At 35.7% G+C, this 26,086-nt stretch overlaps 1 protein-coding gene across 1 annotated transcript in view; it reads right to left on the reverse strand.

Annotated features, from left to right (window-relative positions):
• Positions 1–2,460: 2,460 nt before the first annotated feature.
• dop (microtubule-associated serine/threonine (MAST) protein kinase dop) overlaps positions 2,461–26,086 on the reverse strand; it is a 132,843-nt gene continuing 109,217 nt past the window's right edge. The window contains exons 18-37 of the mRNA XM_068768613.1: positions 25,198–25,315; positions 24,363–24,487; positions 23,529–23,631; positions 22,352–22,512; positions 19,986–20,072; positions 18,950–19,134; positions 18,222–18,361; positions 17,661–17,787; positions 16,566–16,692; positions 15,518–15,619; positions 14,850–14,921; positions 14,354–14,476; positions 13,653–13,747; positions 12,456–12,593; positions 9,623–9,736; positions 8,062–8,304; positions 7,228–7,400; positions 5,626–6,101; positions 4,974–5,126; positions 2,461–4,845 (exon numbers count right to left, since the gene is read on the reverse strand). Of these exons, the coding sequence (XP_068624714.1) occupies positions 4,681–4,845; positions 4,974–5,126; positions 5,626–6,101; positions 7,228–7,400; positions 8,062–8,304; positions 9,623–9,736; positions 12,456–12,593; positions 13,653–13,747; positions 14,354–14,476; positions 14,850–14,921; positions 15,518–15,619; positions 16,566–16,692; positions 17,661–17,787; positions 18,222–18,361; positions 18,950–19,134; positions 19,986–20,072; positions 22,352–22,512; positions 23,529–23,631; positions 24,363–24,487; positions 25,198–25,315 (3,027 nt within the window). The 3' untranslated portion in view covers positions 2,461–4,680. The remainder of the gene's footprint in view (positions 4,846–4,973; positions 5,127–5,625; positions 6,102–7,227; positions 7,401–8,061; positions 8,305–9,622; positions 9,737–12,455; positions 12,594–13,652; positions 13,748–14,353; positions 14,477–14,849; positions 14,922–15,517; positions 15,620–16,565; positions 16,693–17,660; positions 17,788–18,221; positions 18,362–18,949; positions 19,135–19,985; positions 20,073–22,351; positions 22,513–23,528; positions 23,632–24,362; positions 24,488–25,197; positions 25,316–26,086) is intronic.

Below are 26,086 nucleotides of genomic sequence, written 5' to 3' on the forward strand. Positions count from 1 at the left end.
TACTTATATGGCAAGACAGCACTACACTTAGTTCTGAAAACATAACAAAGGCTTTAATAACACAAAATCTGGTGTAACGTTACAATTAAGTCTAATTCAGGAAGAATAATATAACATATACAAGGGAGTATTTAGTTTTAGCTGTTGAAACTAAGTCTGGTAAATTTTGTAAGGTGATAGTTGTTGAGATTAGAAGGATCTAAGCAGTTGTATTAATTTCTAAAAGTAAAATCGAGTTTTTCCATTTAGCAATCCATAGATATATCTTATTATATTGAGTGACTTAATGGTTGATATATAAGCCGTTGTCATATTACTATGTTATCCCAGTGTATAAGCTTTTAATAACTGCCTCCTAATCCAGTGACAGTAGTGTAATGACTTGCGCAAAGGCTCCTGGAGTAACCTTAATTACTTTTCCTCATACTCGGTAAAGCCTTTAACCCCAGCCAAGAAAAACATTCACTGCTGGACCTAGGCCTTATAGACTTTCAATTTGACTAGTATTAGGTGGCTTGTTATTGAACAGTTGCAATGGCTCCAATCTCCTCTAAGATGAAACTCAGTAATCCAAAGTATGCGGAAGAAATAGAAATCACCGCCGGGGATATAGCGCGATCAACAAAACACACACGAGATTCATGCGAACAGATGTTGAGCTCAAAGCTTGTTTATCCTGTCATGTCGCTCACACCAGCTTGCATCTGAAATACTAAAATGTTATCACAATAAACAATTGTACCTGTATATAATTAAAAAAACAACAGATAATTCATGACTTTATTTCGTATTCATATCGATGCGTACACGTATTACTATAAGGAAAAATAATCCATCGCTCACTAATCATACTTTATTTATAAATCACATTCATATTTAATCTAGGTTCATTAGAAATTAACACGTTACAACATTTATGGCTGGCGGATACATGTGAATTGCGTGAAGTGAAATAATACTACAAGTAAAGCTTCTGGATGCGTTGAAAACCGCTACAGGCCTTGTAGCAGGTCCATACTCGTTCTAACCAGTTTAAACTGGTTCTAACTAGTTCTTGCTGGGCCAAACCGGTGCTAAAGTATTCAGCAGAGCAGTCACAAGTACAACGCATTCATATTTAGCAATAAATTCTAAACAACCAATACCATAACTCGAGTTGGATATGACTCGAGCGAAATCCGAAAATTTAAAACCGCTCATAATCCGGCTGCCAACCGGTTCACTAAACCTAACTACGCTATTACTTGAGCATGGTAGGATATCAGGTTACATCCCGACGAAAATGCTCAGCTTCATTAACACTGCGTTCAACAAAATCTACTAAAAAATATACATTTCCAAGCTGTGGTCCCGAAAACAATTTATTATGCACAGACAAAAATGTTATAATATTCATTGTCTTTGTTGGTCTCGTATCGCGGCACGCATAAATCAACATACAAACATTGCGAATACATATATGTTGTTATATATCAATTAAAATTAATAAATAATTATAACGGGCATATATTATTGTTACCCTGTTTCACCATGCACAACGAATCATAACCTCCACAGGCAACATACAAACATACCGACGCTGAGTATTTGAAATTTATAACTCTAAAATTATTCAAGGTGATTTGAAAAGTGAACAAGAAATATTTAAAAAGAAAAAAATATATAAGCAGAGTGAATATTCCTATGCTTATTTACCTTAAATTGCAGTGTTAGCTAATTATAGAAACCACTTTTGTATCTTAAAAATCTCGGAATGCGAAAGGGTGAATGAGATAATAACACCTGCTTTTTCACAGGTAGATTTCAGAAATACGGCCAAATATTAGTAACTTATTAAAGCCGTCTCTATACTTATTAAGTGACGGACTGCGGTATCTCACTTACAAGTGAGACAGATAATTACAAAATACTACTTTTACGCAAATAAAACTCAGAAGTAGTTCAACATATTAGTAAGTTATAAAAGCCGTCGCCATATATTTTTAGCGAATCTCAGATTGCGATGTCTCGCTCTTGCGAGTAAGACCGATAACTACACCTGGTTTTACGCGTTTAAACTCATAAATAGTCCCATACATTAGCTAAAAAGCTATAAAAATATGGAGACGATTTTAATGAATTAAAATTAAAGCCATCTCCATATTTTCAATAGGCAAATATGCATCTGATTATAAGATCTCTAGTTATAAAGAAACATATAATTACAGTATGAATAAAAAAATAAACGTAAATTGGACAACTGTCAAATTTACAAACGTCTTGTTCGTTCTTGCATGACGCACAAGAGCTGACAAGGCGTTTGTTTTTGCTTTTAATAACATTTTACTTTCAGTAAAATTCGGCCATAATACAATTTGCAACGGAAACACGAAATTTTGTAATAAATGAACAATTTAAAATGATGTCCAACTCGATATATTATTATGGATATGCCTACATAAAGATTTACAGTCCGCCAAATTTACTTAATTCCACCAAAATTTAAAGAAAATCTACCTCATTTATAAATAAGCATATCCACATTACGACATCACGGTGTAAGTGACAAAAAGATTCATTAATATCGATTACTAGTTATGAAATAAATCGGAAACAATAATTTTGTTTGTTATACAACATTTAACAAAACTGTCAACATAAGTTAAATATACTACAAAACAAATGGAAAATTATAACTTAATATGAAATTATTAACGACATTATATTTTATATGGAAGACTGTTGGTCAAACGACAAATTATAATTTTTGAAGCTACTGGATAGTTGTAAAAAAAATGTAAATCAAGCGTGACTTTTGAACTATTTTTCTGTGAAAGTTAATACGAAATTATTCAGAATTATGGCACTGTTATTAAATGTTTAAAATTAGTATTGCATTTTGATATTTTTTATAAAGCATATTAAGAAACTGCAACAAATAACAGATAATTAAAACACAGATAATAGAAAATAATGGCCGTATAGACTTTAGTCATTTGCCTGTTTATGAAAAGAAAGAAAAAGTATTAGAAAATAAACATGCTATAAAGAATTCTTAAAGGCATTAAAAATATTATCACAAAATGTTCCTATAGCTACAAGTTTAGGAAATTTATGTATAAACTACAAACTAAGATGAGATTAAAAACAATACCCCTTAAACGCACAAACACCTCATTCCTTTATACAAAAATAGAACAAGCGTGTACGCAATTCCTTAAATTTTATTTAACCGAAAAAATTAAACAACATTTTTTTACGCCTCAACAATGTAATACTGGATAAACGAAAACATAAAATTTTGTGCCGATCTCACACTGAAGCAAATAGAAAAGCCTATTAAGCTCCATAGATTGAAGCCTTAGTTTACTAAAAATCAAAGCCTAAAATTGTGTTTATGGTTATGCAAGGGTGTCCACAATTTCCAATTGTAAATTATAAAAATTCTAGGACAGTGATCGCAAACACAATGTATAACTTACAAATGTCTTATTCAACGATTTTAATAAAAAAATAATATTTGCTCTCACTGCTCTAGATAATTCCATAGAGTACAATATTTTTATGTTGGTACTATTTGGCGCGAATTGAAATAGCCAATCACGTTTATCAGTAGTACCACAACGACAATTTTATTTAAATGTTCCATTGACAATACATACCGATTATTTATACGAAAGCAAAGGTAGGTTAAATTTGACCCGCGTATTGTCACTTCAAAGGAGATCAGCTCGAAGATCGAATAACCGCTATAAAGCTAAATACAGTCTAGGAAAAGCCTACCACGCTTATTTTACATACATTATACACAACACCGAAGATTTATTTAAAAAAAAAAACTTACTTAAGACGCCTCGAAACCGTGCTATCTAGTAAAAATAGAACTGTACATCTGTCCATCGGACGCAGATATTCTAGAATATTCCACATATGTCAACACGTAATCTATATTAGGAAACCAATGATAGTCCTTACGTAGTTCAGAGGGCCAAGCAACAGGCCTTGTAGTACACCCAACCGTTAAAGCGTAGACATATTAAAGCCTTCAAAAAAAATACGACAGATAATATTCAAACTTTTGACTGGTGTTAAAGTAATTTAATACGTATTCTCTAACATATAAGGTTTAATTAAGCAATTTTCTTTATAAACTAACATATATTTATTGAAAATGTTACGAGTCGATTTAAAGTTTATATCAGTAAATGGTTTCCAGAGAAAAGAAGATTTAAATGCGAATAACCTAATATTAATTATGTAATTAATGTAAAAGATGCTTTTATTAATACATACATTTTGAAAATTATCCCTCGACCTCCTAATTATAATGTTTTACTTGAAAATTGTACTGAAAATTAAACGCAAATCTTGAATAATTATGTCGATAATTATGTTAAATTAATACATAACACCTTGTGAATAAGGTTCAATATCGCATAATAAGTCATGCAGTCTAGCTACATTCGTAACAAAACATTCCGACAGTCTCTATATCAAGATGCTCAAGATATATTTCATAAAATATTCTTTACGTAGCCTCATTTCGTAATCCAAATATACTTTCGAATAAAACTATGCGAATACCAACCATATGCTATCGACAATAAAGTCCAAATTTGTTTGGAGCGATTGCTGTCCAGTCATTTTGAACCAATGCTAGACTTATGTTTTATATAAAAGTCAAAAATAGTATAAACTGTTTCATTTCTCCCCCGAAGAGGAGCTGGAGGCGCGGCCGCGTCCCCTTTTCGTCTTCTTCTCTTCAACGGCTTCAGACCTCTCGGTAGTCCTTTCTGGTGCCATTGGTTCGATCTGTTTCGCTGGTATCGCCACAACTGGTGGCGGTATCGGTGGGTTATTTCCGCCCTTTAAAACGAACAATAACATTTCAAATAAAGGTAAAAATAGAAAAATAAGACAAGCCCCCTTGGATGACAAATTTGACTTCTAACAAAACCAAGGCAGTGTGCTAGATATGTAATAATTTAATAAACCTTTTTCTTCCCATGTTTGTCCTGTTTCTTAGTCGCGCGGTGATCATCGTCGTGGGCGTCGCGTGTGGTCTTTCTGCCCATAACGCCCAGTAGTTTGCTGACCATGCTGTTCCTACTCCGAGCCTGCTCGCTTCCTAACTCGGCTTCTGGAGACTGTAACGCGTTCAACGTTTAAAAATTATAGTAATTCTGTATTTACCAGAATTAATACCAGAACATGTAATACTTATCTCATTAATAGGTCATAATAGTTAAAATGTGTTTACTGAAAAATGTGAGTGTATACTGACCGCAAAGAAAAAAACAACTTTCTGTATTGAGCTTAAATAAAATATAAAAAATGCTTTGAGGGTCATTGTTTCAAGACAGTTCGAGAAACGAGATTTCTACTAAGCCAAAATAAAAGAAGCCGATAACAATGGAATTATAGTGCTACCGCAACAGCTGTACCGTACCTTCTAAATGTACACGATAAGACGGGGGGAGTTGTATCGACTGACCCATCCAGTCAGTCCGTTGTCAAGGCCCGTCGAAGCTCATGCCTATTTTCATGCTTACTTCTACCGCGTCGCGCTTTCTTTTAGGAACGGTACAGTGGTTTCGGTCGGATTATATACAATACATTTAGACGGTCAAAGTGACTACTGCTCACCTTGTTTATTTCCACAGATTCCTGCCTCTTCAATCCTTCCAGTTTCTTCGCCGACTCGGATTTCTTCGCTTCCATTTTCTCCTGCTTCTTTATCTCCGCTTTCTCTTGCCTCTCCTTCTTAGCCTCCGCTTTCTCCTGCTTATCTGATTTCTTAATCGAACCCACTCTCTCCATCGGTTTTTCGGTTTTGGATTTATCTTCTACTTTAATTTCTTGAAGCTTTTCTTCTATTTTAATCTCGGCCTTCTCAACTTTCTTTATCGAGTCCTGTTTCTTCAGCTCAGACTTCTCTTGTTTAGTTTTGCTCTTTTCTTTTACTTTTAAATCTTCCTCCTTGATACTGGAGTCGGACTTCTTCCTCGTTTTCGGTTGAATTTCGGTTTGGCTGATCGAAGGCATTATTTCGAAAGTTGTGTTGAGTTTTTTGCTCATTTCAGAAGTAGTTATGCTTGTGTCTGTACTAGATCTGCTATCATCTGAAATAAAACAATGGAACTGTTATAGTGGCAATAACTCCAAGTGACCCTCAGTGATGGCTAGATCTAAAATGGATTCTAGTCTAGTATGAGGTAGTAACATAAAGAGTAGCTACACAAGATTAAGGCTTTTACAAAAAACAATTATATTAATCCATTAATACTAGTTTTGAGATTGATCTTTAAAAGGTTATAGTAGTCATAGTCCTGCTAAAAGAACCAAAATTTCTGATATAATAAAATTTCTGATATAATTGACATTTGATTTAATTCCAACATTTTTGCTATCGAGAGCGCGGCAAAGTGGGGACCGAGGAAATAAAACCCCGAGGCCCATACTCCCCCTCCCCGTCTCGCCACGCTTATACCTAAGGCGGTTTTGGTAGCACTATACCGGAATATGTTACCACAGTCCATAACTTTATTGTGAGATGTTCCTCGCATGTATATAAAAAAAATTGTGTCGTTTTTTTGAGTCAAATATCAGCGATTTCAATATTCTGTGTGAAATAAGGCAAATATTGGTAAACGTGCACCCTTACACAGGATGTGTGACCTCCACAATTCATATATTAGTGATATTGATATATTCTAGTCTAGTCTAGTCTCAGTCGTATCTTTTAAAAGACAATTTCGTTCGATATTATTGAATACACACAATACAATTTAAACCTCATTGGAACGTGACGGCTGTGACTGTGTGACTCGTAATTATTACTGTCTGTTCTGCAAAATGCACCGAATCGATGATCCCTGTTTAGTAATGTTTTTCTTTGTTTTGTCATTGTCTGACTTTAAATCATTAAATGTTCTTATTGAGATAGTTATAAGGTAACAATTGTAACTAATTTCATATTTTTAAGTATCTAAGTTTGTACTTTATTACTGCCTTTTGATTGATTAAAAGTATAAAAGTTAATTAAAATTATAAAAAATAAATTTTAACTAAACTTAATTTATTGTAAAATTCCGTTCGTCAAATTAACGAAAACTTTTTATGACAGTAATATCACAAAGTCAAGTTGCACTACCGTCTGTTTTATTATTAAAGGGATCTTAATTTGATGAGCGGCTTAAATGATGATGATAAATTTTGTATTATAGCTATAGTTGTAAGTGTTTATACCCAAAATGACGTCTCTGGAGATATCCAAGTTAGAAGTGTCCACGGAGGTGTCGACGAATGACTCGTCGGAGAGAGACAGCGACGCGAAAGACGCGTTGGCGTCCAGCACGCACTTGTTCAGGCTTTTCGGCGATGATGTGAAAATGCTCGGCGTGCTCTGCTTAGCTGGGGTCCTATAACATATCATACATATTAAACACCTTAAATATTTTAGAATATTTATAATGCTTTTCCCAAGCATATATTTTTCTGCTACTCTATTAAAGACATTGTAAGTTACCACAAATAAATATAATTAAATTGTGTGGTATTCATGACGTCGTATATATATACACCTATGTGGATAATATATATATATATATATATATATACATATATTATTAACGCTTCGTGTATGAGTTAAAGACGTTGGGAGTTTTTTTCTTTTGGTAAGATTTCTTTTATATTAATTTCGTTCACGGCTTCTTCTACTACGTAAAAAATAAGGAAACATGACGTTGTAAGCGATAGACAAAGACAAAGATAAATTCATTAAGAACTAGAAGTTAATAATTTTAAACAACTTTAATACAGATACCGCGAAAATTATGATTTGCTACAATAAGTAATGACAACTTTTAAAGAGTTATTTCCTTTTACAAAGCTATTAAAAAAGGAAAATATATTCATTTTTCATTTGTACACTTTTTAATATATTTTTTATAATTACGTAAATAGTTGAATAAAACATCTATCGAATATTCTTTATTTATAATTTAATTCAATTATTAATTATCTTTTAAACCATCTCGAGTGTCAGTTTAAAACAGCAAGTAAATAATTATAAAGGCTGACCTAGTGGGGAGTCGGGAGTGTGCTGCATGATGAGTTGGCGAGTCTTTCTCTTCAGCGATCCGCGGCAGAGGCGGCTCGTCCGGCTTGTCTGGAGGTGGTGGTGTTGGAGGTGCGGGGGCTGGCGCCCGCCACCCTGCCCCACGACGTCCACTTCCCCCACCCGACGCGCCGCTAACGCCCACGCCGACGCCGCAGCACAACGGCGAGATGGAACACTTAGCTTCCGCAGAACGCGGGTGCAATCTAATTTTGGTTAACATAGAGTTTGATGGTCATTATTGAAACAAAAATAGTATATAAGTATTTTTTATATAAAATTAGTGATCTCTGATTGTAAAGCATACGATTAATACGTCTATAATAGTGCGGCACCGAAATTTATTCTATATTATAAAAATACTGCATAACAATATATATATATATGTAAAACGTTTTACGTTCTTATTTATATTAAATATTGCTACATATACTATATTTAACTATATTTCGTTGCAAAAATACATTACAAAAAGCGACTAAAGTGTTATAAATAAGATAATAGTTAAAAAAATTAAAAACTTCCAAATTACCCTAAGAATGTATTATATACGTATATATAATATTTGGTAGTTTACGATATCATTTAAGATAGCGATTTTTACACTGCCAATGATTATTAGGTACAATTTCCCTCAACAAACATACATAGAAACATAGGGTAAAAACATAAATAAAACATAACATAAAAACATCGGGTAATGCTTGCTGAACACCTGTTACGTGATCGTAAACCCTCCTTGGTAAAGTTGGATCGAAAGAGAGTTAATAAAAGTTGTTACTTGATAACATATAATAAGAAGCCATGAAATACTTAATACATATATATGTTAATTCTACAGACAAGCACAGTTAAAATGAATATGTTTAATGATACAATACAATACAATTATATTTTTTCTGTTAATCATAGAAATAATACATGCCGGAATGACCTATGAACTATTACAAGAAAATGTGGTCTACCAAACAAAATATTTATTTTTTTTTCTTCTACCATCCCAAACAGAGTGAATGGTTATAGGTGTAAAAAAATTTAAAATAGTGAATGAGTGAATGAAAAAGTTTTTAAGCTTTTACACCAATAACTAATCATCTTAAAAAAATGGGTAAAAAATGTTTTTAGTCTTTACAAAAGAAGTATTTATCAATCTACAAAATAAAATAGAAATAACCGTGTGTACATTTTTATACACGCTGATTTTAGGCAAATATCGTTCAATTATAAAAGGCATCAGATATTGATCATTCTTAATACAGCTGTGATACCACAGTGGAACATAGTGAACTCTCCTAGGGGTGGGTTATAAATCTGCGATTGAACTGAAAGTCACTTATGCTTTACGGATTCGGCAAGCTTGAATGGACTTAGTGCAGAGTGCGCTTGGTCCAGATCTCATTTTAGACAGCAAGGCTCGAAGAAGAAATCAAAGTTTTTTTTTGGACCAGATTTATACTGCTGCCCAAGCAGTATTTGCAGATTCCGTGTGCGCAGGGTCTTTTAGAGGAGTGGTCAGGTACAAACCTGTCGGGGGAGAGAGCTCGTCGCAGCAGGGGGGAGGCAGGGTCACGGCGCGGCCAAGCGCGGCGACCACACTCGCGCGCCGCCAGCGGGGACGGGCTGCGTGCCTCGCATCGGCTGCCGCGGACATTCACTTTACTTACAACACTTTGGAAACTTCTAGATACTTCCAGAAACTTACTAACTTAACTAGTAGATAGTATGGTAGAAAGTCTTATTGCCTTCACGGGATTTCATCATCATGGTTTTTTATAATGTATTAAACTACTACACTGTAATAGTAATAAACGTTACATTCAAAACAAAATGTGGATTTTCCTTGTAACAATCGGGCAAGACTAATTTATCCTGCACTGTGAGATTACCAACATCTAAGCGGTCGCTCCGTGACAAGACCGAGAGAGAATAGACCAGATTAAAAATTATATATACATCGAAGAAAATTTTGTCTCGATGAATGATACATTTGTTATAAACACAGCATTGTATGATCGTCGAATATCGACGCCCCCACCGAATAAATACGTATTGTGGTATTGCAAACTTGTTCCGTTTCTATTACACCTTGTGATTTTATTCTAATAAAAAGTGCAGCAGATTTTTTTTTAAAATAGCAATCAATTTCAACATTAATGTTTTCCACGAAAACAACAGTAAGTTTTTTCAGGAAAATATTTTAATGAAGCTCAAATTGTAAACCACTATTACAATATAATTCGGGACAGAAATTGTCGCAAGTAGAATCGTAAGAGCGAGTACGATATTATTCGCGGGAAATAATGTTCGATAAGTCTCCAGTAATGGGTAGTACTTGCTACTTTTGTACTTTTACGTTAGTGGTTCTACTTATGATGTAACGTACTTGTACGTTACATCATAAGTAGAACCACTAAAACTTTAGATATAGAGAGGAGTCTGCTACGACAGTCCGTCAAAATTTTTGAAATTTATAATTCGAAATTTCCTTTTTCAAATATGCATTAACAAGCGCTTTTGAACCTGCAATTATTTCAACATTAAAAGCAGTAAGCTACTATCGGCTCGGAACGCTGATCTGTTGAAAAAAACCAGGAACTCAACAGCTGGTATTTTAAAAGAAATTTAACAATGTGTAAATAATATCAACCATCTCTCTGTGTTTGACACTAATCGGTGTAACATAACTCCTGAAGATGCCCCGTGGAGAGATGAAACACGTGTTGAGTGGTTTAACGGTGGCAGTTGTGTGATTCGCATTGTTTGCCGCATACGCATTTATCAGCGGGCTGGCGGGCGGTGCATTTCATTGCACGACTACCACTGCATGTGCGGAAGTGGCTAAATATTGGTCCTTTTCTTACCAATGTGACTTATAAAACAGTAAAAAAACTATTGCGGCGAAGAAGTTGGCAGATATATACGCATTAATAATATCGTATTGCAAGCTTACTGATGACGGTCAATATAATATTTCGAATAACATCGTAAAGGACATTTACTCTCAAAAACGTTTTAATTTAATTCCAGCAAAATCTATTTTCCGTAATAATTCAGATAATTTCCAGAGTATATAAAATGAAATTATATACATAGATGCAGAAAAATATGACTTTGATTTGGTTTATACATATATAAATAACCCTTGTAGGTTGAATATGATAAAAGTTATTAAAGAAATTCTGTTTTTAGTTTCTCGCACATTTTTGCAATTACGGATTTATTCTTATAGATTATGATGTTAGTCACAACACAGTGTCAATTATCTCAATGATAGCAACAACATATAATCAATTGACATTAATAACATATAACGTAATGAAATTATGTGAAAGATTGAATTTTGTGTTAATTTAAAGGCGTACATGTTACATTGAACTATTTAAAACACAAAAACTATCATTTATTTGGAACATCAATTTTAATTTAATTGTGGACTTGACAGAACTTTAACTCTTTCGCTTTATCATAAAAAATACATGTTACATTGGGGGGGGGGGGGCTAAGAAAGACTACAGTGGCATGACACATAAAAGGTTGAAGTAAAATACTGGTATAAACCTAATATTAGGAATAGTAAAGATACGTCTACTAACTTGTACATTTTTATGGAATAGATATCAATGACAAGACACTCAGAATGCAACATAATTTTTATCTTCTTTCAGCTGCTAGACGCCCACTACAAGGCATAGGCCTAGCCCCCCCCCCCCCCCTCAAAGATCTTCACGATAACCGATCATCTGTCGTTGCCCGCATTCAGCGACTACTCCCGATCCTATCATGAGTCCAACTAGAAGCAAGGACTAGGAAGCCTACCCACATCAAGTCCACCTCGACTCGTGGTGACCACGGAATGAACGATCAATGCGCCCCACCCACCACCATAGTACTTCTACAAAACTCCACATTTCTGATACGATCTCGCAGCAAAACTCCGAGCATTACCCTCTCCATTGCTCTTTGTATGACCTTGAGCCTTCTTATAAGGCCCATTGTAAGCGACCACATCTCAGATCCGTATGTCATCACTGGCAACACACATTGGTCAAAAACTTATCGTGTGGTCTCACAGAACAGACCCACCATGTATACTATTGATTCATCACAATATCTCTACAATCAGCTGAGACTGTTTTCTAGGAAGATTCCTTTCAACGGGTGGAGGTGAAATAAAAACGGTTTTTACAAAATGTTACCAGCAGTGGGTGGGTTTGAGGAGGTAGTTTAATAAGTGGAACATCTAGTGTTCTATTTGTATTTATAAACTAGCACTAAAGATGCATAGACTTTAAAGTAGGCTGTCCGGAAGTAGGCGGGGTCGGGTGGGCGTAGATTTACAAGGTGGGCGTGGCTTTACCTGGTGGGTGAAGCGGGCTGTGGCTGCGGAGATGGGGACGGCGTCCTGGCTAGCGGGGACAGCGGCATGTGTTGCAATGACGCGCGTCGAACTTCTCCTGCACCCAGCTTGTGTTTCAGTCCGTGTAGTGACGATGGCCTGTGGACGTAATCGATTTAATACATATTCAAAAATTAAATGAGTATTTATACTCTAGAATATGCTTTACCAACCATCTTGGAAAAATCGAGACTTCGATATAATATAAATATAAATTTATACAGTCTCAATTTTTTTATTCTATACAGCAGACCTTGAGAAAAAACTTGATAATCTCTCTTATAAAGCCAATATTATATTTTTTTCATTAAACCTAAATTTACGTGAAAGTCAACAACATTGGATTGGTATGTCTCAGGCATATTTATGTACTATACAATCTTTGTTAAAATAATTCCAAGTTCAAGCAATACTGTATCACAGGACCTGAACTGTACCGCTCCTTGCGAGCGGTGGGGCATCTCATAGGTGCGGTTGCGGGTAGAAAGCCATATATAAGAATACTTACCTTTTCAGGCTAAAACTTTTCATCTAGCTCTTTTAAATATGTTTTTATTATTATGGCCTAAATATACATTTAAATGTATTAGAGAGAAAAAAAATTTTTTTCGAATTTGTGATCATTAATATGCAATAGACATACACAAAATTAGCTTAATTAACTATTTTGTAAGAGGAACTTAATATTTTTTTGTGTCTTGTAAAAATTTATACTTGTCTGCAGGTATATTAACAATATGTAATGAATTATATATATAAACGTATATGCTCATCGGTGATGGAAACAATATATAATTTGAAAAAGTGTATATTAACATAAATCATAGTGAAATAAATATAGTTTATTGTTTATGAGTGTAAAACCTTACGGGTTGAATGGACAGTTAGCTCATTTGTCAGCAAAATTATTCTAGGCTTTCACACCTAAACCAAATCATCCTGTACTAGTAAATGCATACAAGTATTGCCTTCTCACTATATTATCGAGAATATAAGAAACGTCGAAAAAACTCGTATTTATTTTCCAAAACCATTGAAAAAAAACAAATTATTACTGAAGGTGAATGCAGCAACGTGTGTATCTTGCTTACACATTTATTGTAATATGTTAAGTGTATATGTACCTTTATAAGCGCGTATCAGCGTGTTCGTGCGTACCTTTGGTAGTGCGTGTTGGCATGCAGCGGGCTGTCGGCGGCGGGGGAGGCCGCGGGGGACGGGGGGCACTCGCCGCTACCCGCTGCGGACACCATCTACACACAACAACACCTTATCATATCTGTATACCGCTGTATTATGAAGAATCTCTGGTTAAAACTCAGGACTGGGAAGTCGCAGAAATTTTAAATTTCCCAAGTAAATGCTCTAAGGAGTGTAAACTCCTTAGAGGTTCCACTACATACTAATTTCCTCTCATGCATCGCCTCTCTTCCTTATCACATTTTTTCGCTGTAAGGTTTATTTTTACGCTATACTATTTTGTATTCTAATTTCTTATATTTATTTAAAACGGGTCATCACATTTTATCACGGATATAGTTTTCAATTTATTTACATTACTTCTGTTTTATTTATACCTCCCTATTTTATTATTGTTTTTTACCTCCTATTTCTCCGTGTGTTTAGTATTCCAATTTAAAAATGCCGGGGAAAAACAAATTTCCGCTCAATAGGTTGCTGTAAAGCTAATATTACTACGAGCGTTACCTCCGAAAATCATAACAGAGCGGTCGATACTCACTCCCCCCCTTCTCCGTGCGCATACCCAAGGTGCGGTACGGCGGTTTCGGGAACACTACAGCGCTGACAGAATTTTATGCAATACTTCCATCTAGGATGAAGGTATGTAATGTACATACCTGGTGCATCTCCTGCGAGGCGCGCTTGGTGGAGATGCGACGGAAGAGGGAGCACCGGCGCCGGGGGCGTGGCCGTGGGGGTGCCGAGGCACGTCGCCCGCCCGCACGTCGCCGCCCGCCCGCCTACGACACGCACAAGTTTGTTAGTCAACACTATTACTGTAACACTAGTCCTTTTACCGCAAATAGATCTCTATTCACTGGCAGGCAATGTCCTCATTGGTTCAACCTAATCGTTTGATACTTCGAGAGCCAGTATAAACCAAATATTTAGGTACAGAAAATAAATTGTCCTTGTAGCAATAGCTACAAACTACAAACTACCGCTATTACATTCAGTTTTTTAACAAAGACAATTCAATATCATCACGCCAGTCCCATTACAAGGCCTAGACCACTAAAACCAATCTTACGCTGCCAGCAACTTCAACTTCCTCTTCATTATTTCAACGGTCTAAAAAATCTAGAATTTTCTATAAAATACATTAAAACTCACCTGAATAGTAGTCTGATCTAAAGGCGTAGCGCGTAACGTGGCGTGCGGCGCGGTCAACAACAACTTCAGCACCTATTAATCAAATTCAATCTTATTACTTTACATATAAAGGTTATATTCAATTATCAACATCAGTAAAACCATATACAGTGTTAATTTAATTCAATTTATCTTTTACGAATTAAAGTGACATATATGATCAGTGTGGGAAGTTCCTTTCCCCCAAAGATCGCCACGATGATAGGTACTGCGATGCCTACATCCAGGAATTTTCATCTAGTGGAGTTCACTCGAGAATTTTTCGGCCCCAAAGGCTATTGGTTGCAAGAGAGATATGCCCCGCCCACTGTCACATCACACGAGAAAATCTTCAGCTACGTCGGTGATCTTGGTTCTCCTCTGATTCTTCTCGAAACTCCGATCATAACCGACTCCATTGCTTTCTGGGTAATCTTGAGCCTTTTCATGAAGCACGTTGTAAGTTGTAGTGGCCATTACCAAATGTTACTTTTCGTTTTAACTATATTTTTTTCTTCTTTAAGAGGATAAAATTGCGAAGCAAGCTTTTACAGCAGTATAAAGATTTGCAAAGAGAAAATAAAGACATTATATTGTGGATTTATAAAGAACCTTAATGTATAAAAAATAAAGTCTAAAATTGAACTAACCTGTGTATGCAGCAAGCCTTGTACGGACTCCCCGTTGAGTTGGGTTATAAGATCACCCGCACGCAGGCCTGCGGCCCACGCGGCGCCCTGCTCGCTCACAGCCTGAACAACGAAGTAATCCATTTTTACTTATGATTATAACACTTCTGTTTTTCAACAAAGATTCTCCAGAGAAAGCTTTTATTATATACTTAAGTAAAAAGTAGTAACTAAGATGCTCGCAGCTAGAACCGCGTAGTTGGTTCAAAGATTAAAACCCTGTTTCAACCTAATCAAATTTGAAATGAATCTTGCATTCGTGCAATTAATTACAAAACTTTATTTTTTTTATACTCTTAACTTTCTATTTAAGTCAACCTCGTTGATAAACAATGTATAGTATCATGTCACCTACAATATCACTGCAATAAGCATATGAGAAAACCAAAACACGTTTCATTTAATATGTATTTTAGTTTCTGATTTCAAATATATTACTATAGAGTTTTCCACTTTTATGGACCGCCGAGCATCATCACAATTTTACCGCACTTTTTTTTTGAAATATCTAACGTCTATTGTCTATAATATCCATTAAAACTATTATATTAGCATAAACATTTAAGACAACTAAATAATAATAAGGCCAATATAATGTTTCTGTGCTCACTACGGGGCGCTACCGCCCCAAGTAATCTATGATTCAAAAGTCATCTTTATAAAGAACTTGTGTTTACGTATCACGTAGGCTATATCACACGCGATTAGCAGGTCCAGTTCAGTTATCACCCAAGCACGTATCTGATCTTCCTTGATGGCGAGGAAGGTCAGAGGAAGATGGCGTACATTTACATGTTTATAAAGACTATTTGCAAGACCCGAATTCAATGGTAGCGGCTACATCACTAAAAGCGTCCGAATTCAAATCAGCGTTCGAATTTTAAACGTTTCGAACGCGCAAGAACAATTAAAAAAATTGTAACAAAGTGGCCAGTATTATCGAGTTAGGTGTAATAACTAAGAATGTAATGTCAATGTAATAATATGGTTTAATGGTGGTGGTACTCACGGAGACGAGATGGTGCATGGTGTAGTAGTCTGAGTCGCCGTAGTACACGCGAACCGTGTGGATGGTGAATCCGAAACCGCGAGGCCCACGACGCACTACGATCGGCGGCTTCGACGACTGGATCAGCCTGCAACGCCAGCAAACAGTGTTAAATGCCATGGAACACAGCGCTGCACACTGTGTGTCACAACCAGAAGCTATTAAATAAAATTTTAATATTCGTTAAATTCTTTAAAAAAAATATTCACTTTTACAATGCGATTAAAATAAGAATAGGACCGGCCTAGCGCCATGTTGTGACGTCACAACGGGAACTTGGTATAGTGTGCAAAAAAAGCAATGTTAAAAAATAATACCAGTGGCTAAAGTCACTCGCTCGATTACCTTCGAAGCAGTTTCCAAATGCTTAATGAAACTTCCAAATACATCACGCGATATATGAATATTGCCATCTGGCCCTGGTACAATTCTTGCTTGTTTTAACTGGTCCAACAACATAATGGCACGTTTTTTCTCTTCCTCGAAGTACTTATCAACATTGCTGATAATCTCTCGAGCTCGCCGATGTAAAACACTACCTCTTTTGCTCATTGTAGAACAAATTAAACAATCAACAAAAACAATTATTATTATTTTTTTATTTTATATATTTAATGCTGACCGTACTTATATGAGTGAAGTTAGCCGAGAGCCCGTCCTATTCTTATTTTAATCGCATTGTACAATTCATTCATCCATGCAACTTCCACTGCAAGATATATGACTCTCACAAACATCAGCGTATTCCCGCGATTATGCCGAAAGTCCAGCTAAATGGCTCCCCTTTTCTATGCCGCTTCCACTGGCTAGTGATCACTTTTCGAGCACATTTTAGCCTCCAAGACCTTTGGCTGAATAAGCGATGTGCCGTGTTCCACTGACACTTTTAGACGAGCAAGCGATACGGGTATGCCAAAACAGGTTATAGTGGCGATCTTTTGAGGGAAGCCCATGTTTTGCTTAGGGCTTCTATCGGCAGATATGGTGATGATTATGATGACTTTTGAAATCTTTTCCAATCGTAGTGTAAAAGAAAGGCAGGCAATTAGTACGTACGACTGGTTGGCTATGGCGAAGGGCGAAGGCGGGTCACGGCACGGTGAGGAGTCCCTCGAGGAGTTGGTTGATGAGGTGTTGCCAGCGCAAGGAGATGCAGCACCGCCGCTTGCGTTGCTCTCGTCTGCTAAAACGCACCAATGTTACCACACTCGAAAATTCACGTGAAAGTTAAAAGAGTAATATTTAGTACATTACTCTTTTAATCAATGCCATAAATACTTAAAAAATCATCACAAACAGTGTAATAAAATTAAATATTTAATTGTATTTCATAGAATATATTGACAACTTTCATTTACTCCATATAAAAAGTATAAATAATCAATCAATAACTTTTATTTTCTCATCTAAATTTAAGTATATAGTAAAAATATTTCCGATCTCATTTTCTTGAAATACTTGATAAAATAATGTAATAATAAAATAATAAAAAATTTAATAATGCCAACATTCTGTGACAGCCTTTATTTTATTGTTTAATTTTTCTCAGTTTTTAACGTAGTTATTTCTACTCGAAATAGATAATATCTGAAACTTTGAACTGAAGATTAAGCCCACCTGGATGTATGACCAGCGACAAACCGGAAGTGCTGGCGGAGCGACGCATGGACTTGGGCGCGGCCAGTGTGATGGGTTTCGATTTTTCCGGTTTATCCACCTTGTCTATTCCCTTTTCTTCTCGCTTCGAAGTGTCCGCTCTGTTAAGAGAACAAAATGGTATAAATTTCTTTAAAATCTGCGCATTAAGATTTTATTTATAACTACGTAGTAAGAGACAGTTTTTAGATTGTAAAAGTTATGTTTAAATATTGCAACATTTTACCATTTCATCACTATTTCGATCAATATTGAGAATATATTTGTTTTGCTAAAAAAAGAACAATATGGCTTACGGCTTTTTTAAAAAATCTATATTTACAATTTGGCGGCACAATATATTTAATTAAACATTAATTATTAAGAATGAATTTTATGAAAATACACCCACAAAACAAATGGTGGGCCACGCGAAGTGAACAACGAATTATCCGGCGGAACCCAGCGAACTGGCAAGTGAGAGTGGGCAGGCCACGCAGTGCTCAAATCTGATAAACACTGAGGTCTTAAGGTTCTGGACTTGAGACTATGTAACGGCAACTGCAGCGTGGGACGTTCAACCACAATGTGGACAGATGACCTGTTGAATGTCATGCTAGGTTGCTTCCAACTAGTTATATTTGAAATCTATAAGGAAGCCTATGTCCAACGGTGGTCGTCTTACGGCTGATAATAATAATGATACTGACATGCGCGGCAACATAGGCGGGTGCGGGTGCGCATGCACGTGAGCGACGTGCGCATGCGTGTGGGTATGCGTGTGCGCAGCCAGCGCGGGCGGGCGCAAGGCGGCGCGGCGTCGGGCTGCCGGCGACACATCGTCCGAGTCCGTCTGCGAAGACTCCGCAGTTGAACCGCCACCGGCTCCCACCATCTGTGAACCGATATACTGCTCAACATCATAAATATATACGATAACAGGATAATAAAAAAACTATCTTCAATCATTTAATACAAGAAGGAAATATATAAACTTGTAACACCAATTAGCTGATAGACACCCTCTGCAACGCCTTCCCAGGTCTAAATTCCCAGATCACAGTCTTTACATTATCACAGTTATTGACTCGTTAGTTTAAATTATTTACATCTTAAATATTCTTTTAATTTTTCCATTATCATACTTTAACATTTACGTTCATATTTTCAACCTAATTTTAACAGTAACACCTAATTCATTTACTCCTAGTGACGCATAGATTAAAAATAAAACAGGAAGGAGGCTAGCATCTAGGGTCTTCGGACGACTGTGGTCTCCACTCAGGATCCTTGAGGCCCCAACGTAAGATGTTTTGCAAGTTTTTTGGTTTGCTTATTGCCATTTCAATTCGCTAGAAGTATGTCGCTTACCCTTCATCTACGTTTAACGACTGGTAACCTCCCATTGGGGCTCAAGCAACATTAAATAATATAAATCAAGCTTTTAATGACGTAATAAAATATAGCAGCGAACATAGTATACATGAACTTTATTAAGGATGTCGAGAAAGGCTGTGTCCTATTTGAAATATATTGGGGAGGCCTATGTCCAGCAGTGAACGTGTGATCTACAGCTACTGTTAATCTTCTAAATAAATAAAATAAATAATTTTATCTAAACTTGCAATGTCTATTTTATACATTAAATCTAAAAGTAATTATATGCATAGTGATATATTGATATGTTTTGGGATTTGCTAAAGTGTTTTGGTGCAATTTAAATTAAGCAAAGTGCGCAGTACTCACGGGGCACTTGGGATGGTGGTGCGGTGGTGCAGTGGGAGTGGTCGGCGGTCCCGCGCTGTCCGGGGTTCCGGGCCAACTGTCCGTACTCTGTGCAAAATCATAAAACTAATTATAAATCAACTAAAAGATTGTAAATAGCGTATAAACATATAGTTTTAAAGAAAAATAATTTGAAAGATCTAATAGCCCAGATTTATATACTAATGTAATAAAAAATAAATAATTAAATTAAATTCAATATAATTACATGTAACTATGACCTGTGTCTCATGATGGCAAATGCTGAACGATAATTTCATGCCATTATTAAGAAAACATAGAAGCCTTTAGTTCACAAAGTCAAAACAAGATGATGCCATACCTCACACGGCTAGAAAAACCAAGGCGCTTCTTCGTGATTTCTTCGGCCATAAGATAAGACGGCCATACAGGTCACCGGACCTTACCTTCATTGACTTTTTTTATCTATCTCATTGCTTAAAGATATCATTCGCAAGATTAATGCTACCTCATGTTTCTGCAGCAAAAGGCGGTCACCATTTAGCTATGATTTTTAATAAATAAAATCCGCACATTTCTTTTTTTTAATTTTTATGATATATAAATAAATATTTAATTATATTAGGCTTTTATTCTAAATTTCAATTTAAAATTCAAATTCTGTTACCGGACAACATTTGTGTCAGACCAAATAACGTTCTGTAAACCATGACTACCTTTTATTCTTCGTATTGTATCCTTTCATTAAGTATATTAATAGAAAGTTATTTAATTAATTCTGTTACGACAAATAACAATAACATTTTATCTAAGGAAAGGTATTATTTTAAGCGAATACAGAGAGTTAGTTTTTATTATTACTATTACATACTTAAATATTTCACGTTAATTCATTTATAAATGCACCGCCAAAATGTTAACTAATAGACAATCCCTTTGGCATTATGCCCGTCATGGTAAACTATTCGGAATATATACCTAAATTATAGAGCTATGTAAATACGGAGGCGGTTTTAATTAGTTACTAAAAACAGATTAAAAAATCATGTATTTTCGGAGTCTACATCCGAACACAAGTAGCTATAGTTATCCGTCTCGTTTGCTCACTGTTTTCCTGCTATTTTGTTACAAAAGCATTTGCCACAATATGCCAACCAATTTAACAATCTCTCCCAATATTAATGATGTTTATTCAATGTCTGTGCTTCTAAAGCAAAAAAAAATACACTTGTGCATTCTATTAGGGGGACCGAAAACAATTTGTAATTTTGTAATAAATGCAAAAGGTTGTTGATTACGAAGGTGAATATATAGTTGATTAGAAATAAAAACTTGTTGAAAATGTAGTCCTTTGAATTTAACTTAAGAAAGCTACATTACTTTCCGGTCCCCTAATATTTACTAAAGTTCATACATATTAATACCAGGCAAGGTATTATATAAAATGGCGACAAATAGGCACCAGGAAGAGATCTATAGCGATCGCTAAACTACATAGCATAAGCATTATTGTTTTTTTTAAGAAAAAAATCTTAAAGTGATACAAAGATGGTGTGAATAGATGACATATTTCAAAATTGTTATCTAATAGGGCACGTTCATAAAATACATCTGCTCCAAAAGTGGTGGTGGAGTCGCTTTGTGTGATAAGAGGTGACACAGAGGAATGGCGAAGGTGGAAGGGTTCTCTATGGAACTCTGACGATCACCGTTAAGATACTTTACTGAGGATAATGTTGTGGCGACTTAAAAAGACGCACATTACACGAAAGTTTATTGCCTGCGCCGGCGCATCGGTCAACTTCGGCTATTTTTGCGCAGGCCGCCGCTCGCCATTGTTAGTTATGCTTGGAGACTTCTCACTACCGAAGTTTTTACCAACATAATAAGTCTTGCATTATATTTCGCTTTACCGTGAAATAGTTTGTCTGATATTTAAAGTTTTTCTTTTTGCCTAAAATTACTTTCTATCTCTTTCTATCTGTACTGTGCTAAATTCTAAATCAAACCATTTAATAGTGAACTATATTCTTTGTTCTTTCTCATACAACTTTGGTATAATGTATATTAAGAATTATTTTAATAGGGAAGTCTATCGTTTGTGACGTAACATTTCTAAGAGGAGTGTCGGAAAGTAGGGGGGCGGGGGTAGTAAAAATAGTGGTGTGTGGACAAAGAGAGAAATGGTTATGAAAAGTTAAATTTATATAGTCGTGTATATGAACGTTCCTGTATATGAACGTACCGTATCTAAACGCTACTTTTTTAAATAAACAGATGCTTTTTAACAATTTCATTCATGTCAGTGATTCAGTGTAAGTATCTAAATACGGATTAAAGACTACAAAAAATACAACTGTACGTACCCTAGAGTCGTGTGAGATGGCGGAGTGGGAGTGGTGATAGTGGCGCCGCCACTGCGGGGAAGTAGAGGAGAAGGCTGCAAAGAGAGGGTCGTCGCCAGTCTCTGCGCCCTCTGCAGCCTCGTCCGTATCCGCTTCGCTGTGGTTGTAGCGGTCGCATCGGCCTGACAAAGGATTATACACTTAATACTAGTGAATACACGTTACATTTTACTTTTATAATACATCGCATAAAAGGCAATATTTATGTGTATGACAGTATGTATATTTATCGACGAAAAGTACGCGGTTAGACGCTTTATATATAAAAATGTTTTTCACTTGTACTGACTCATCATGATATCTCTGAAATCGTAAGGCTTAAGTTTTGAAATTTTTGTAGAAATAATACCTTCACCGGGTATATGTTAGAGAAGGATTGAATGTATATTAATTTCAAAAATGTATTTTTAAAACTATAGTTTTAATAGACATAAAACCTCTGGCTTGAATATTTTTTTGCGCGTATTAAAAATTACCAAAAATACGACAAAAATTACCAAATTTATGAGGCTACACTCACAAAAGGCAGAGCCACGCGAAGCAGGCGGAGTAAAGCTAGTTGTATCTTGTAATTAAAAACTTAACTCTAAGGTAAAATATAATTAAAAACGTATATTAATTATGTTCTGTCTATTGATGCTTTCAAATCTAATCTCACTTAATATATATTCTCGGCAAATATTTCTAAACCTATTATTCCTGGACAGTAACTTAAGTAATAATCTTCGAAAGAAAGAAATACTAACAAAGAAAGTTATTTATGTACTCGAGGTTTGAAGAACTAGGCACGTCGTCGTACTGGACATATTAATTCTGTACAAATAATATATACTATATAAGTCTATACAAATAAATAAAATTGGTGTGTCTCTTTGTAATATTAAAATAAACGCCTTTTACTTCATGCATATGAATATATATCTGGTGGTACATACACCAAAATTACATTTTTTTATTTTCGTCTATTTGTTCCAGATAATCTCTGAAATGGCTTATCCAGGTACCTGATGTTATAAGGAGAAAATTAGTCTATATTTATTTCAGGGAAAATCTTAAACGATAAAAATTTTTTTTTGTTAAATCCCACGCGGCCGTAGTCGCGGGCACAAGTAGTTATGATATAATTTTGTTTACTTACTATCAAAGTAACTGGTGTCCTCGTCGTTCTCCAGCTGTGGGATAAACTCAGCCTTGCGCCGAAGTAGATTGTTCCAGTCCAGTCCGTAGAAGTAAATGTGTTCCTGGAGCAAACAAGATAATTCTATAGAAATAAACTGTTAAATGTCTTATCAAGTTCTTTCTACATATTTTTATACTACTATCTTTTATTACTTTATATAAATAAATAAATGTTATAAACCTAAGATCTTTGAAAATAACAATTGAACAATATATGCAGCATTAGAATTCTTCTTTTTACTTTCAGCCAATATTGCTTAAATATCGTCACGATGACCTGACTCGTGTTCTTCGAGCCAAAAGACTTTTCGATTGGCGACCACGAACCGGTAGACGCGAAGTGTTTAGACCAGTGATTCCCAAAGTAGTCTATATCGACCCCTAGGGGTCTATGACAACCTGCAAGGGGTCTACGTCAGCGAAAAAAAATTGGTAGTCCATGAAATGAAAATGGGAGTCCACGATAGTGGATCTCAACACATACACTGATAGTACCTATTTACTTACATCATACAAAAACATGGCAAGGGGTCTACGACATAAAAAAGTTTAGGGAACTCTCGTTTAGACCCTCATAAGGTAGACCGGCTTTAGCCAAGTCGCTGGATGCGAACAGCGCAAGACCTTTAATAGTGGCGATCCTTGCCTTGCAGTGGGCCTGTACTACCCAAATAGCTGCATCACGCTTGAAGATAACCCAGCACGGTGGAGCCGAGTAACAAAGAACATGAGCTTTAACAGCATACATATAAAGTCCAATATCTAATAAAAAAAATCTATGTAAGTGTTATACCTTGACCTGGTGCGTACCGCCGGTGCCAAGACGATCTCTAGGGTTTCGCGCCAACAGCTCTGTGATGATGGTACGAGCTTCTATCGCGATGGGGAAGTCCTCCTCTGAAGGCCATTCTATGTCGTCTGTAACATATTAACATTAATTTGTATATTATCTAATATAATTGCTTATAAGTAAAGCATTGTTAGGATAACAGATGTCATTTAATGCTTGTATAAAGTGCAAAAAGGCAACTTTGTACACACATAAGTGTATAATACTCTGTAATGTAAACGGTGGAATGTTTTTACACCATAAACCGCCTTTTCCTTCCGTCATTCCTTATCTCTCCTTTTCTTATCTTTTTTTGCTACATTGCCTTTTCGATGTTTGTTGGTACTTTTGGAATTCAATAAAGTGTAAATAAAAAATGGTTAATAAACGCAATAAATATATGTTTTTAAATGTACGAGTAAGTACATGAGTAATGGAAGCACAGTGGAAGAGGTCTGAGGCTTGCGAGACACTTTGTGCATTAATTATATAGAATTGCAACTGGTCATAAATCAGTTTCTAGAGGATGGACAGCAGCGCCCTCTGCGTACCTTAATACCACACTGCGATCGCCAACCCGCCAGACCTGATAGATATCTTTGAAGGTACTCTATGCCTTGCAGTGAGCGTTTATGAACTGAAGTTACGACAACAAATGTAAACACAAGGAGTGTTCCTACAATAAATAAAACAAAAATATTCGTTTACTACTTTTGGTGACTTTATCTTTTATAAATCCCATACTTAAGCCAAATTAAGGCTTTAGCAGAAAGATATTACTATTTAAACACTTTCTCACCGTTGACAGTATGAGCGAACAACTCCTCGGGCGTGTCTCCGAAGAAAGGCACGCAGCCGACCAAGAACTCGTACAGTATTATACCCATAGACCACCAATCCACCGGTTTACCGTAGCCCTGGATAGAAAATATTACCAATCAGAACACAAACATAGCGTAAAGTACCAGACTTGCCTTGCTGAAAAGCTTCCCTAAAGATCAAGTCTTAGTGGACTACTTATCGAAGTCGAATTCTGTTGCTAGTAATATAGGAAATGTAGAAAATAAATATAGAAGACTTCTAAGTTATAATTGTTTGGAAACAATGACGCCGGTAGGTTTTTCTACTCTTTGCCTGTCCGCACTATAAAAGTATTAGCAAAACGTATGTCGTGAATCTGTGCGTCTTGTTGTACGATGGACGAAAGGAGATGGGGGAATTATTTGGGTTAGTTCCACTGCACTCTACAAAATGCAGTCTTGACTAATTAGTTTTTCCACCTTGTGACTGGACGTCCTATACTTGCCTATCAAAATAGTACAAGAATATAATCCTTTTTATATAAAACAGAAGAGATACATATATTTGATGTAATTACAGACACTACTTTGTTGAACAGAACGCATTAGTATTATTTTGTTTGTATTTAAAGATCTCTCCCCCTCCCCTCCTTACCCTGAAAATTTAAATAAAGTTATCTATACCACATGTACTCATATAAAAATAATTATAACCTATATAAGCTAACAGCTATAGCACATAACAAGATCTTTCGATTAAAAACGAGTCCTTACCACTTCCTTTTTTTTAATAATGAAATTAAATTAATGACTTCATTTTATGGGTCTCTCATTCCGCCTATCATGTTTTAAAGACAGGGACTTACATTAAAAAAATAATGTTTTTTA

The sequence above is a fragment of the Battus philenor genome, unplaced genomic scaffold (genome assembly GCF_028537555.1).
Source record: "Battus philenor isolate CCGP_79_NKW_IND1 unplaced genomic scaffold, ilBatPhil1.0.hap1 SCAF_26, whole genome shotgun sequence".
Lineage (NCBI taxonomy): Eukaryota > Metazoa > Arthropoda > Insecta > Lepidoptera > Papilionidae > Battus > Battus philenor.